Below are 15,862 nucleotides of genomic sequence, written 5' to 3' on the forward strand. Positions count from 1 at the left end.
AAGGAGGGACTTTGTAGAAAACGAAGCGTTTGAGAGAGGCAGGGCATAGAGGACCTACAATAATGTACAGCATTTGAAAAATAATGTGTTTTTTGAACATTTAAGCATGTCAACATATTCTGTTACACCAAATACACAAAATAATGATCTTTAAAAAAAGCATCATATGACCCCTTTATTTAAATCATTTAATATTTCTATATTCAAAATTGTATATTTAAAACAGCAATATCATCATGAATTTATGGATTTAATTGCACTCATTCCACTTCTGAGCCTCATTAAATGTCTGAAAGTACACCAAGCCACTTTTGTGTTCTTCTGTGCCTCCTCTACAAACTAATTTTGTTCATACTGATTTAATTTGATTGGTAACTTATATTTCTTATTCTACTTGTTCTTATTGTCGTTTTAATTAAAAAATTTAAAAAGCTTACAAAATAATTTTTTTTTAAGAATTTGACAAAAGATGACATACTTTTAATAAAGTTAGAGGAGTCAAATATCACCTCGTAATGGGAAGGCTACTTTTTGATAAATTTTGGACAATTGATTAGAAGTGCTCAAGTGCTCCTAAAAAGAAAAGAAAAGTAAGCGTAGAGCCCTGAAACGGCAAACGAATCTGAAAGCATAACGAAACAGCGCTTAGAGAGTATACTCGTCACATCAGCACGAGCGCGAAGGTGCGCGCAGCAAAAATTACACGCATATTGAGAAAACGATGGATGGTTTTCAAGCAAAAGTCAAGTGAAAGACCACTTCTTAAACCAGAGAAGGTGAACATGCTAGTATTCTTGTGGTGGTGGGGGGGCACTGTCACAGTTAGTTTTACTTTTCTTTTTTTATTATCTTTGCCGTTTACCTCACATTACGCTATGGAGGCTCTCTTTTATTTATTTATTTGATTCCTCAGTGTTTGCTAAACGTTCTGTAATTTATTAGTCGGTATATAATACAGCATGTGGTGTGTGCTATGCCTCATCTTATTCGTTTTTGTTAAACGTTTTGTAAGCTAGTTTGTCATTGTATCTTGATTTATTGTTGTTGTGCTTTTTAATTAAGGATAACAATGAATCCATCTTTTGTTTTAGTCTTAAAAAATGAAAGGTGTATTTAAGCAAAACAGTGACAACCAGATCGCGAATTCGAAACTGAAAGCATCCGAAGCCCGCGGCTTAACACAGCAAAAGAGAAACTCCCATTCACAAAATTCAAATCACAAATACTACTGATGATAAAGAACGGGTTGAATGTTAACCACTTTCGTTTCCATATAACTATAAACTATGATAAAAGTTCATCAGCATGCATTTAATACTCATTGATAATTGAATAAACGCGATTAGACGGTTATTTAATTATCGCGACAGGCCTAGCTGTGCGATATGGACAAAAAAACCTATTGTGATTTCTTTGATAAATTTTGCGATTTCGATTTTAATCACGATTTTGACACACAGACATGCTTTACAGTCATTAATGCATTCAGAGTGAATTTGAAACATATTTCCAAAAGAAAACCAATTAGAGCTTTATCAAAAAGCTGTATTGTTTTAAATCCAGCCAAAAAGCCATGTGTTGACTGAGAAACAGTATACTTTATTTATATGCATTTATGTAATTACTAAATTTCCGTGTCAATCCATGTTAATTTTTACCGCGAATAATGCGCTGTCACTTTAATTCAGCACGTGCAGCACAGCAGAAATAGATTCCGTGCGGAAACGATCGCAGCATGACTGCTGCAGACGCACCACTCCTGGAGCGCACTGCCGGACCGCAATCGCGTGCAGTGTGAACGCTCTGATCCGTTAACATGGGCGTGGAAAAAATACGCACTACAGACGGAGTTGTGTAAACCTAGCGTCACGTTTGTATGCCCGCCCGGTCTGTTCTGTTCTCGTGCTCCATTTAGGCGCACTGCATTCTGATTGGTTCGGATAGCATACTGCGGGAGGTTGGGGGCGTGGAAAATCACGCAAGCTCAAATCGTGATTTTATGACGATTTCGATTAATCGCACAGCCCTAATCAAAACTTTGCAATATTTAGGGCTGCAACTAATGATTACTTTGATAATCGATTAGTTGGTTGATTCTTTTTTTGATTAATCGGATAATATATATATTTTTTTTTAAATTGACAAAAAACACACTATTCCACATTCTGCCCAATGTCCTTCAAACAAACGTGCCAACTGAATGCTATGAAAACACAGTGCTTAATTTATTAGACCACCTGCCATAATAAAGAGAAAACACATTTTAGGAATCGGTCAAAAAATTGTTTAAATCAAAAAAAAAATTTGTCAGTTATTGGGCAAATAAACTTAACCAACTAAATAGTATTTATTCACATAAAAAAGGCCTCCTATGCCCTTCATAACAGCTTGCATTCTTGCTGGCATTGTTTATGTATTTTTTGACTGTAAGTGGGTATCTGAAAAAAAAAAAAAAACACTATAAAGCTCTCTGCCTTTCCTTCATAGATAACAGCAATAATTATAATATAGCATTAGAAACAGCCTACTACTGTTACTAAAGAGCTTACACATATGGAGGACTAACCCACACAGAAAGCTAAAATATTATTTTGGTAATCACCAGTACTGTCAGTTTAGAGCAGCAGTGGCACAAACTATAATTTGTTAAAAACCTTACATAAATTTGTTTTAATAAATTTAAGCATTGTATATAGTTATATATGTATATAGTTTAAATCTCTGCATTAAAAAATTTAAATAATAAAGATGATAAAGATGAATAAAATCACAAACTTAGTTGTAACCAATAGGTAAGCGTAATGTTCTGCAGGAACACACGTTCACTTTGACCACAGTCACGTCTTAGTGTCATTACTTTATCCCGTTTAAAGGAGGTTATGAAGAGTCTGATATTTATATTCAGACAATTACACGCTGTTATCCCCTTACAGTTCCTACTCTCATAAAATACTCGGAATGCATGTTGACCTTTAAACCTCGATTTAACTTTCAACAACAGATATTTGTCTGACTGGCGCTCTTTCAGTAAAGATTAAAACACTCAGGACGGACCTTTATGCAAAAATGGAAATGCTCACCATAAATTACTCATTCTCAAGGCATCCTAGGTGCATATGACTTCAGATGAATCCAGTTGGAGTCATATTAAAAATTGTCTTTGATCTTTCAAGCTGTTTAATGGCACTCAGCGGATGTTGCAGTGCTTCAGTCCAAAAGAAGTGAAATAAAAAGCGCCCATCCATAAAAATAAAAAAAAAAGTGTCTCACACGGCTCCGGGGGGTGAACAAAGTCCTCCTGTAGCGAATCGAAGAAAAATATCCATATTTAAAATGTAATAATCAATTTAATCTAGCTTAAATTGAAAAAAAGTGTCTCACACGGCTCCAGGGGGTGAACAAAATCCTCCTGTAGCGAATCGAAGAAAAATATCCATATTTAAAATTTAATAATCAATTTAATGTAGCTTGCGCCAACAGTTGTACATGGAAGCAGTTCCGGGAGGATGACGTATGAGGTCAGTTTTGTGCATGCGCTGCTCAGAAGTGACGAACGCGGAAGCGCAGGGGAGAAATCAAAACAAAACAACGGTCACTTATTAGAAGTACAAAACGAGGATTTGTAAAGAAGAATGTTGGAGGATTTGGATATAAACCAAGAGGAGACTGGTTTTCCTTTGCTAAAGTAAGGAAACTTTGCTTCCTTTGCTCCTGTTAACAAACGTTGGTTTTTCACGAGACTCACCAGCGCATGCGCAACGCTGTCCTCATACGTCATCCGCCCGGAGCTGCTTCCGTGTACAACTGTTGGCGCAAGCTACATTAAAGTGATTATTACGTTTTGAATATGGATATTTTTCTTACAAAAACACATCAATTCGCTACAGGAGGCCTTTGTTCACCCCCCGGAGCCGTGTGAGACACTTTTTTTAATGGATGGGTGCTTTTTATTTAACTTCTTTTGGACTGAAGCACTGCAACACCCGCTGAGTGGCATTAAACAGCTTGAAAGATCAAAGACAATTTTTAGTATAACGCCGACTGGATTCGTCTGAAGGAAGAAAGTCATATACACCTAGAATGCCTTAAGGGTGAGTAATTTATGGCCTAATTAAAATTTTTGGGTGAACTAACCCTTTAATTTGGCTTTATATCCACATTTACACTTAATTTTCAAGTCTAGCATAAACGGCTCATATTGAACAAAAGTTTAAGTTTTAGCCAATGCCAAAACATTGTATAAAACCCATGCATCCACTGAAAACTGTTGTAACAAAGCAACGCATCACATCAGTCAACAATCTGCAAGCAAAACTGCCTCCCTAACCCATGGGAGTTGAAGTCCACAACTAACCTAACCTACATACCTCCTTATTACCATATCTAGATTCAGCCCACATTAAACATTCATGAGTAGCCTGAGCTACACTATCAAATAAATGTGTCTTCCATATAGGTCAAGCGTCACAGAAACCGTTTCAACCATAGATGAAAAATACAGTATTACACCTGTGCCCAAAACAAAATCATGCAAAATTTCTGTCCTTTTGTCAAATTGTACGATATGACCACAGTGTGTAAAAGCCAAGGCAGATTATGCAACAACCACCATCTATTATGGCGATATACATCTCCGCTAATACAATATTTCTGGCTCTGTCTGAGCTTCGTGTGAGGCTGAGATTAATTGCAAAGGCAATTAATCGGCCGCCAGTGAGAATGTCACACTAAGCTATCCAAGACTGCCAATTTTGCCCTACGACAAAATAAATGTTTCACGATCCCTGAAATTAGTCTCGACTCTCAAGCAGCAAAATTGAGGCAAAAAATAAAAATAAACAGCATGCACCTGGTTTTAGAAGCACATTAATTAAAAACGAAGCTGATCTCTGGTTTATAGAAACACAGAATCAATGCTAAACCACAATCCATGACTAGCGCCATAGCTGAAGCAGTTCAAATAGTAGTAGAAATTGCTAAATGAGCAACATGTAAGCATGTGACGTTTCCAAAAAGACTATGAGTGCCCTCGTGGGAAAATCTTTAATGTACTGAAGGTTTTTAATGAAGAAAAAAGCGACACTGTCCATGCAACAAATGGTATGTATGTGTGAACAGACTGGCGCTTTGAAACACATGTTGAGGCCTGCCCATAGCATTGCAAAGCTGGCCTCAGTCACAGGGGTTGCATGGCTGAGCCCGACTTAAAATAGACCAAATCAATAAACTTCACCCGCTGCTACGTCACACTCTCTGCCCGCTGATTCCAGCCGTCAGTATCACTTTGATGAACACGGAGATATTTCAGTCCCAACTTGGTTTACGGAGACAAGCTCTTATGTCAGTAAAACTGCGCACTTAGAGGGATACAAGTCAATACATAAATGCATACAAATTTCATTATCTAGCAAATCACTACTGACGCAAGAAGAAAACAACAAAAAAATGTAGTGCACTTTTCCTTTATCGCACTGAATGCTTTTTTTTTTACCAGGGTCTAAAAAACAAGTCTGACTGGATGCGTTTCCAAAAGCAACCATTAAAAAAACAGAGCAATGCAAAAGGTAGTAGTAAACAGTAGTAAACATAGTATGTATGCAGTCTATTCACCTGAAATCTACACATTAACTAAACAGTTAAATACTTTGTAGACTTCTTTTTATGAACATGCAGACAAATCATGTAGAAATATTAGTACAAACACCATATTTATATAATTTAAACAGCCGATCATAATCTCGCCATAGAAAACTGATGTAGAAAACAAACACCGGGTAAAACAGCTATCGAAGAGCATGCTCTCAAACATAAAAGACTCATATTTCAAACACGCGTCACGCTGAGCTAAAGAAAACGCGTTGTCGTTATTTTACAAATCTTGTGAACATATAACTGTCAGTATTTTCGACTTGAGACATACAGGCAAAAATGCGCCCTTAGCGGGCTAGCGGCTAGCGCGGCCTTCACTTACAAAAAAAACAACGCCAGCGAATACTGCAGAATAATAGTTTTACAACCTGAATGCTCGGACACATTAAGTCGACATGTGTTATGATTGTAATCTGTACTTTACCTTGTCTTTTTTTGTTTTATTCGGCATTTTTTTTTTTCAAATGTTGTCTTTCGCCGTGCCTCCGTGATAAGGCTTCCCTCGCACTCACTCGGGCTCTCGCGCACAGTTACCTCCAGCTCCCCGCGCCCTCCCTTCACCAGCAACAATCTGATTGGTCGGCAAGGCTCGAAACGACCTAGCAACAGCACAGCGGAATTTTTCTATTGGCCGCTTTTCGAACCAGACGGTGTGTTTTCTAAACGGGGTCCTGGCTGCGACGAGGAAGGGGTCTACAGCTGTTGTTGACGGCTTTTCTATCTCAAGTGGAGGTGCAGATTGTCAAAAAGAGCAATCGATTGCGGGAGGGAGACTTGTGTTGGTGACACTGACCGTTAACATGTCAAAACAGGCTCATCCAGAGGAGATTTGGGTTGTATAAAGCAAAAGAGCTGGACCCCTTATATAATTGTATTTGTGAGTATTGATGCAGTCGAGGTCATTTGTGGCCCAGCTTCAGAATAATTGTGTCATCAGATAGATTGTACTACAATAAGGTTATTATTATATAGTCATAAAAAAAACGTACTGCATTGAGGATGTTCCACTGCAATTTTCTTTTAAATACATGGTTAAAAATAATAAAAAATCACCAAATGTGGGTCTTCTTAAAAAATATATATATAACACTCTTTAGCTTAGATTTAGTCTTACACATCATCCTTATTTTTGTACACATCTAAAACTCATATTCATCGTTTTATATTTAGACATCAAATGGTATTTACAATACAATTATAAAAATCTATATTTTAAATTCAAACTAATATTTTGTATATTTTCTAGATTCCATCAAAAAAGACCAAAACATTTACTGCCATCTATTGGTGTATTGTTCTCAAAACCATTTCGACACACTATACATTCGACTTTTTGATTCAAACTGCCAAAAGAAGAATAACAAACATGATTGCATTCATAAGATTTTATTTAAAATACATAAAATATAATCTTCAGTAGCCTATCACTAACTTCGGATTTCAAATATTACAATTTTTAAGAAACTCCCTAGTGAATAACTACGGTGATAAAAGGATAGTTCACGGCCAAATAGAAAATAAAGTCATTATTTACTCTGTCGTCTTTCCAAACCTGTATGGCTGGACAATTCTGACAAACACAAAATAAGAGATTTTGAAAGATTGAGTCCATGGACTGTAATTGTATGGGGACTTTTAAAAAAGAGACTTTTTTTTTCTTCAAAATATCTTTTGTATTCTGCATAAGTTCAGTGATTCAGCATTGTACATGAGGGGGGAGTAAAATAATCATGTTGGGGTGAACTATGCTTTTTACTATGCTATTTTTAAAACTTACTAGTAGAGTAAGTTCCTCCAATGTGCATGCATTATATTGATTAATTCACGAGAAATTACCAAAAACACTTACCTCCATGGTAAGCAGCAGATTCATTTAAGATGTGTTTTAGTTCCTCCCAGGATGCAGGTGTCAGCTGTAATATTGCCGTCATTAAAACACAATGTAAACCAACCAATCATATCTCCTAAAGACATATGTCTAAACAGTGGAATTCCTAAATACATTAATAATCTTAAGGTTTGATTTCTTTCAGGATTCATGCATATATAGAAAACTATTTGTATGTAAATAATGCACAGCTACAAGTAAAAATAATACAAGTTCAGTAATGTCACGTTGAAGATGTTTACTAAAAGCGGTTACAGCATATTGGCTTTAAATTTGTAATTAAAACTAGCAATTGTACCAAGATTCATGTTTGATGTCCATGCAAATATGTACACAGTGCAATGGGCCTCATTCATGAAACACCAACATAATGGATTTGTATATAACGTTCATAAAACCATGCTTATGCAAACCGTTTCACTCAATGTGGCAAAGTACCTTATAGAAAGGTTTTATGAATGATTTACACAGAAATCCGTTCAGCTCATGTTTCATGAATGAGGCCCAATGTGTGCAAAAGGTAAAAAAAAAAAAAAGAATGCACAAGTCTAATAACAGCAGTAAGAAGCATATCAGTAAGAAGCAAAGACAGAAAGGGTTGCTGTGATTTATTTGAGCTAGCACAGAACGTGTGCAATTACACCAACTATCTGTAGATCCTAAGTAGCATGGTAGCAATGTGAACATTATAACACAACATCGATTCCCTTAAAAAATATTTTAACTGGAAAGAAAAGCCATCAAAATGGAGTACAGTGTAATAAAAACTATGGAGGCCAAGCCTGATATTTTCTGTTCAGAGTTGTGAACGCACATGTCCTTGAAGCATGAACTCCACACCATTTCTCTTCTCTGAGCCTGGATCTTTCTGGCTCCTGCATTAAAATATCTTCGTTTATTTAAATAGAACGAACAGAGCAAATGGTTTTACAGACTTAAATGTTTGATACACATCATATTCATTATATGTTTTACGTTACCTTTGGGGAAAAGGAATGGTTTCTGCTGGGAAAAAATAAGGAAACAAGTAGCTCAACACCAGGTGTTTTGATAAGATAGCGAAACGTTTACACATATTAAGGATTCATTACTAGATGAAAGTTCTCATTCTCTTAGAGGGATTCCTTCCCCAGCACCCACTTCAGAATGAATGCTTTTCAGTCCACATTTTCACTGTCATTACCTGCCAAAAGGTTAAGAATAGACATGAAACATTCTAACTGGATAAAGCAAATACAAAGAATACTTCAAAATCACTTATTTACATTCAGAGGTAACATGTACATCCCTAAACCTACTCTTGAAAGTTCCTTTACAAAGGCTCAAAATTGAATTCAAATGTGTCCAAGTTCAGTTGCTCAGTGAAAGAACCAGGAAGCGGGGAGAATGACATGGGTTCCTCAGATTCCAGAGGGTTTTCCTCATTATTTGTCTGCATTGTATCCTGACTATCTACTTCCATCACAGTTATATCCCCCACAGAGATTTCAAAAGATTTAAGAACTTGTTGATCATCAAAATCTTTCTCTTTTGCATTATCTTCATTTTGAAGGTCAGGTTTTAAGATGGCATCCTCAAAGGCTTGTTCAAATTCTGATTCCTCATTCTTGGGGGGTTCTTCTGTCTGGGCAACTTCTGAGTCTTCGTTCTTGGGAGATTCTTCTCTCTGGGCAACATTTGAGTCCTCATTCTTGGGGGTTTCTTTGCTCTGGCCAACTTCTGAGTCCTCATTCTTGGGGGGTTCTTCTGTCTGGGCAACTTCTGAGTTTTCGTTCTTTGGAGATTCTTCTCTCTGGGCAACATTTGTGTCCTCATTCTTGGGGGGTTCTTTTGTCTGGGCAACTTCTGAGTTTTCGTTCTTTGGAGATTCTTCTCTCTGGGCAACATTTGTGTCCTCATTCTTGGAGGGTTCTTTGCTCTGGCCAATTTCTGAGTCCTCATTCTTGGGGAATTCTTCTGTCTGGGCAACATTTGATTCCTCGTTCTTGGGGGGTTCTTCTTTTTGGGCAACTTCTGAGTCCTCGTACTTAAGAGGTTCCTCTCTCAAGGCAACTTTTGAGTCCTCACTCTTGAGAGGTTCTTCTCTCAAGGCAACTTTTGAGTCCTCACTCTTGAGAGGTTCTTCTCTCAAGGCAACTTTTGAGTCCTCACTCTTGAGAGGTTCTTCTCTCAAGGCAACTTTTGAGTCCTCACTCTTGAGAGGTTCTTCTCTCAAGGCAACTTTTGTGTCCTCATTCTTGGAGGGTTCTTTGCTCTGGCCAATTTCTGAGTCCTCATTCTTGGGGGGTTCTTCTTTTTGGGCAACTTCTGAGTCCTCGTACTTAAGAGGTTCCTCTCTCAAGGCAACTTTTGTGTCCTCGTTCTTGAGAGGTTCTTCTCTCAAGGCAACTTTTGAGTCCTCACTCTTGAGAGGTTCTTCTCTCAGGGCAACTTCAGACTCCTCGTACTTGAGAGGTTCTTCACTCAAGGCAACTTTTGTGTCCTCATTCTTGAGAGGTTCTTCTCTCAGTGGAACTTTTGAGTCCTTGTTCTTGAGAGGTTCTTTGCTCTGGCAAACATCACTAGCATTTTTGTATTTATTGTTTAAGTCTTTGCAGGTTGAGCCACTGTCTTGAGGAGCAAATCCAGAGTTTTTTTTGTCACCGACACCGGCACTGACAGAAGTTTTAACTGCGGCACTGCCACTGTAAAAAATGTCAAACAAATCTTTTGCTTTTCCTGCTGCAAGAGTTGTCTTTGGCTTTACAGTTTTGGGGGGTGGGTCTCTGGCGTTAAAAGAAAGCTGTGGAGGAGGACGAAGGATTACAGTGAGCTTCTGCTCCTCCTCAGGCACTCCAGGAGCAGCCACATCAGACTCGAGGGTAACAACACACTGACTGGGAGTAACAGGTTTCATCTGGCTGAAATTTAACATTTTTGGCGCCACAGTGGGAGACTGAAGTGGTACGGGTATGTTGAAGATATCTACAGGCTTTACAGAGGTGTCCTTTGTTTGTTTTAATTGCACCTCTTCTCCACTAAATGCCTTAGAGATGAGGTCTGCTGACAACGCTGGGCCCTTCTGAGTTCCTGTTACAGGTGCAGGAGATTTGTCAGCAGATGGTGTTGGTTTATTTTGCACACCTGTGTAAGACTTCCTAATAACCATGGGAACTGGGGGAGGAGGTAAATTAGGATTCGTTTTTATTTCGTTGTATGCTAGCCATTCACCTGAAGGGGGAAGCACAGCCTTTCCTGACAATTTGATAGCAATGTATTTTGCAGCAGCTATAGACTTGGAAAAAGGATCTAGCTCAGCATCCGTGTTTTCTGCCATTTCAGTAGGCATACTCTCTTCCTCTTCCTGTAAGAATTGCGCCGCCATCCTCTCTGCCTCCTTCTCCAGTGCTGTCTTCTGTAGCTTTTTCAGACCAAACTTTCCAAAGCCAGGCCGACAAGCAGCTTCCTCGTTCTTCTTGCGAAGTTTAGCAAGCAAGGCAGGACTTGGACCACATAAGACTTTAGGAGGTTCGCTGGGCTTCTCTGGTTCTGATTTGCCATCTTTAGCATTGGACTTTCCTATGCTCTCCTTGTCATCTTTGGAGTAACCAGCCTTGCCCTTCTGGTGCTGAGCTTTATCTTCCTTTTTTTCATATTTCCCATTACTCTCTTGGTCCTCATCCCACTTTGATTTCGGCCACTTCCCCCCTTCCTCATCTTTGTACTTTGATGACTTCTCTTCAGCCTCCCGAGTGTATTTGTATTTCTTATCCTCTTCTCTGCCATACTTGGGCTTCTCCTCTTCTCTACCATATCGGCCCCTATCATCATCCTTTCTAAATCTATATCTGTCATCCTCTTCTCTATATCGATAGTGTTCATCATCGTCTCGGTTTCTAAATCTGTCCTCTTCATACCTTGTTCTCTCCCCTTCCTCCTTCCTGTACTTATGTGTGTATTCCTCTTCTTTTCTGAAGCGGTTTCGCTCATCATCATCTTTTTTGTACCTAGCTCTCTCATCATCTTCCTTCTTTATTTTGGCTCTCTCATCATCCTCCTTGTATTTCTGTTTATCTATATCCTCTTTCTTGTATTTCTCCTTGAGTTTATTCTCATTCTCTTTGATATTCTTATACTCCTCTTCCTTGCTGTACTGTGGTTTTGTCTCCACTTCATTACTTGACATTTTTCCTTTGTTGTGCTTGGATTTCTTCATATTATCCTGTTCGTCGTCTTCACGTTTTCGTTTGCGCTCTGAACTTTTTTGGCTCCCTAAGCCAGCCTGACGGTCCAGGTTCCTCCTTTGTTCATAGAGGGGATTTTCATACATTTTTGCCTGGTGACAAAATCAAATGCATATGAGACAATCCGGTCAAAAAATATATAATTTGCATTTCCTAACTCTAATTAAATACATAATGAATATCATATGTGATATGTACCTTGTATCTCTCATTGTGAGCATAGCAGGTAACATGGGCCTCAGCACAAATGGGATCACCAAAAAACTCCTCACATAACTGGCAGAAGAATCCCCTTACAGGGATCAAGAACTCAGAGCCTAAAGGAAACTTATCCTCTTCTCTGCCATACTTGGGCTTCTCCTCTTCTCTACCATATCGGCCCCTATCATCATCCTTTCTAAATCTATATCTGTCATCCTCTTCTCTATATCGATAGTGTTCATCATCGTCTCTGTTTCTAAATCTGTCCTCTTCATACCTTGTTCTCTCCCCTTCCTCCTTCCTGTACTTATGTGTGTATTCCTCTTCTTTTCTGAAGCGGTTTCGCTCATCATCTTCTTTTTTGTACCTAGCTCTCTCATCATCTTCCTTCTTTATTTTGGCTCTCTCATCATCCTCCTTGTATTTCTGTTTATCTATATCCTCTTTCTTGTATTTCTCCTTGAGTTTATTCTCATTCTCTTTGATATTCTTATACTCCTCTTCCTTGCTGTACTGTGGTTTTGTCTCCACTTCATTACTTGACATTTTTCCTTTGTTGTGCTTGGATTTCTTCATATTATCCTGTTCGTCGTCTTCACGTTTTCGTTTGCGCTCTGAACTTTTTTGGCTCCCTAAGCCAGCCTGACGGTCCAGGTTCCTCCTTTGTTCATAGAGGGGATTTTCATACATTTTTGCCTGGTGACAAAATCAAATGCATATGAGACAATCTGGTCAAAAAATATATAATTTGCATTTCCTAACTCTAATTAAATACATAATGAATATCATATGTGATATGTACCTTGTATCTCTCATTGTGAGCATAGCAGGTAACATGGGCCTCAGCACAAATGGGATCACCAAAAAACTCCTCACATAACTGGCAGAAGAATCCCCTTACAGGGATCAAGAACTCAGAGCCTAGAGGAGGGAATACAGCACAAAATTGTATACTTTTACTAATAGTGTGTAATGTTTTTGATGCCTGGTAATTTACCCTTGCTCTGTTCCAATAATGAGACACACTGCAAGAAAACCACAGTTTCAGACACTGCAATTAACATGACACCAATTATGGAGGGGAATCAAAGATTTGAATGATTCTGGTTCTCTGATCCTTAGATTCCACTTAATGATTCCAGTTCTTTAATGGTACATGTCTTGAAACAAATAAATCACTTAATCTTAAACCAAATGAATGTGTTTTCTGATCAACAATCACAATTTATCAAGACTCTGTTACCTTTGGCTGGCTTGGAAGTCCTCTTTCCAGCTGGGGGTTTCTTTTCACTCTCTGATTTCGCCCAAGGTCTGTCATAAGGATCTAGAGTCTATAGGAGAACAAAACAATTGATGACTGAAACAGAGATGCGACTGGCAGAAATAAACACACTACTCATACACCACAAAAAAAAAAAATAATAATAAATCTGGTTACATATATTAGCACACATACCTTCCTATGTGTTTTGCTGTGCAAATGCATGAAATAATCAAACATTGAACCACTGGTAACATTGCAGTTTTTACACCAGTGGTTTCCTGCGTCGTAGTACTCGAACTGCTCGGCAGCAGTGTCCAGGGAGTGGCTGCTCAATGGAGGAGGTGACTTGGGTTTTTCAGGAGACGCTCTTGATTTTGAGGATGCTACCTAGATTTAGGCAGTACAAAAAAAAATGCATAAGTAAAACAGACTAAGCAAATCAAATACTCTTGAGGAATCTTTTTTTAAATGAATGAAGGAAAGCTTTTCAAATAAACAAATATAACAATCCTATTTGCCAATCTTTAAAGTTTATCATAGGAGACTTACCTTTGCAAAATAGGCCATCTGTTTTCCAGTCGGGGAGAAGCTACCCATGGGTTTTATTACTTTAATTTAATTGACTACTATAAAACTAATGGTTTTAAAAAGCCATTTCAAAATGAGATCTGAAATGGCTTTTATATCATATAACGTACATTAAATTCATCAATAAAATCATTAGGTACAAATTAGGGCAGCACAATCAATCAAAATGGAATTGAGATCGCGATTCGACAGAAGCTGCGATTGTCATGCGTATCTTTCAGTGAAGCACGGTTCTGTGATCAGCAGTAAATCTCCATCCAAAGGCCAGAGGGCGCTCTCGCGCTGAAACTCCAAATACGCCTCGCAGAAGACACCCATGAAATGCTGCAGCTGAATAAACAGAAGATTCAACTGCTTTCATTGATTCAGCGTGACTAATAAACACACGACTAAGGCAATATTATCTGAGTTCTTATCATTTTCATTAAAAAAGTATATTTATAATGCAATGCCTTTATCACTGCTTAAATACTATGAAATATGTTGCGTGCCTTATTCTGTGTAAGAAGCCACATCATCTCACAGAAAGATTTATTTCAAACACTCGACTGACGTTATGAAGTGAGTTTGGAGTAAAAATATGTTATTAAATGTGGTATTTTCACATGCTTTCAGATGGAGCAGCATTTACTTCAGAGCCGTAGTTCACTGAGAAGCTATGCAAACAGCTGTCATTATCGCGAACGATTTCATAATCACGCAATAAAATCGTCTACGATTTTTTTTGCGTAACTTGTCAGTGAACTACGGCTCTCTGTAGTAAATTCTGCGGCATCTGAAAGCACGTGATGATGATTTCCTGCTGATTACAGAACTGGCTTTACTAACAAAATGCACATGACAATCGCATTCGATTAATCGTGCAACCCTACTGTGTATACATAGACATGTTATTATCCATAATATTACCAGAACCCTTCTCTCTCAGAGACTCAGAAACACTACAATAATTTGAAATCGAAAGCTGTCATATTGCTGATGCTTTCCATCCAGAGTGACAAAAGGTTAATTGTTGGGTCAGTCTCCTTTAAGAAGTTGCTCTCATGGTTTGTTTAAAGCCACAGAGGAACAATTAATAGTTTCATTCTCACTCTTAGAGGTTTTTACACTCTGAGAGTTGTTCACACTCATTTTAGATTATATATGATCGAAGCAGACTGTGAACTGGACCCTTTTAAAATGACTTAAGTGTTCAGCACAAATGAAGGCTTGAGGATCCATGCTGGAGCACCTTGCAAACCTGCATGCTAGCTATGATGATAAATTACAACAGAAAATATATGTAGTTCAATATATAGCTGACTTTCAAGGCCAGAGAAAACTAGTGATGCACCAAGATTCTGGCAGCCGAAAATATTTTGTAGAAACAGTTTTGGACAGCCAAAATCATTGATTGAAACTCTGACGTTTAGGCTAGTTAGCTCTTCTACGATGGCACGTTTTGACTGTGTCAGTGTTCGTTTTATGGTTAGACATTTTTCAAAAAAATATATTTATTTCACCTAAATGTTTGATCATGCCATGCATTTTTGTTTTGGCAATCGTGCAATTGTTGCATAATAGCTTACACACAGCACAAGCCAGATTTTGTGAGCTGTATGTGAGGCGGCCTTCCTGCTGATTACAGAACTGGCTTTACTAACAAAATGCGCATGACAATCGCATTCGATTAATCTTGCAGCCCTAGTGCCAATACAATAAAAAGTCATCCATAAGAAATCTCAAGATAACAAAACATTTGCAGTGAATATCTTTTGTTTTTTTGAGCTAGAGTCAAATAAATTAACTATAAACACACACACACACACATACATTATATATATCGACAGAAGTAGAACTTAAAGGGGTCGTATGATGCGATTTTAAGTTTTCCTTTCTCTTTGGAGTGTTACAAGCTGATTGTGCATAGATAAGATCCCTGAAGTTGCAAAGACTAAAGTCTCAAAACCAAAGAGATATTCTTTATCAAAGTTAAGACTCTGCCACGCCCCCCTAAAACGGCTCGTTCTAACACGCCCCCACATATCTACCTCACTATGTGGAAATATT

General features: G+C 38.1%; 2 protein-coding genes across 2 annotated transcripts in view; both read right to left on the reverse strand.

The window, feature by feature from the left end:
- The window catches only part of ppp2r5d (protein phosphatase 2, regulatory subunit B', delta), a 53,332-nt gene extending 45,828 nt beyond the window's left edge, over positions 1–7,504 (reverse strand). The window contains exon 1 of the mRNA XM_016243714.1: positions 7,499–7,504. Within this exon, the coding sequence (XP_016099200.1) occupies positions 7,499–7,504 (6 nt within the window). The remainder of the gene's footprint in view (positions 1–7,498) is intronic.
- A 624-nt stretch (positions 7,505–8,128) lies between these two features.
- Positions 8,129–15,862, reverse strand: part of LOC107559766 (zinc finger protein 318-like) — a 26,435-nt gene continuing 18,701 nt past the window's right edge. The window contains exons 8-11 of the mRNA XM_016243715.1: positions 13,418–13,612; positions 13,205–13,292; positions 12,764–12,882; positions 8,129–11,852 (exon numbers count right to left, since the gene is read on the reverse strand). Of these exons, the coding sequence (XP_016099201.1) occupies positions 8,850–11,852; positions 12,764–12,882; positions 13,205–13,292; positions 13,418–13,612 (3,405 nt within the window). The 3' untranslated portion in view covers positions 8,129–8,849. The remainder of the gene's footprint in view (positions 11,853–12,763; positions 12,883–13,204; positions 13,293–13,417; positions 13,613–15,862) is intronic.

Source organism: Sinocyclocheilus grahami, unplaced genomic scaffold (assembly GCF_001515645.1).
Source record: "Sinocyclocheilus grahami isolate Dianchi unplaced genomic scaffold, SAMN03320097.WGS_v1.1 scaffold698.1, whole genome shotgun sequence".
NCBI lineage: Eukaryota > Metazoa > Chordata > Actinopteri > Cypriniformes > Cyprinidae > Sinocyclocheilus > Sinocyclocheilus grahami.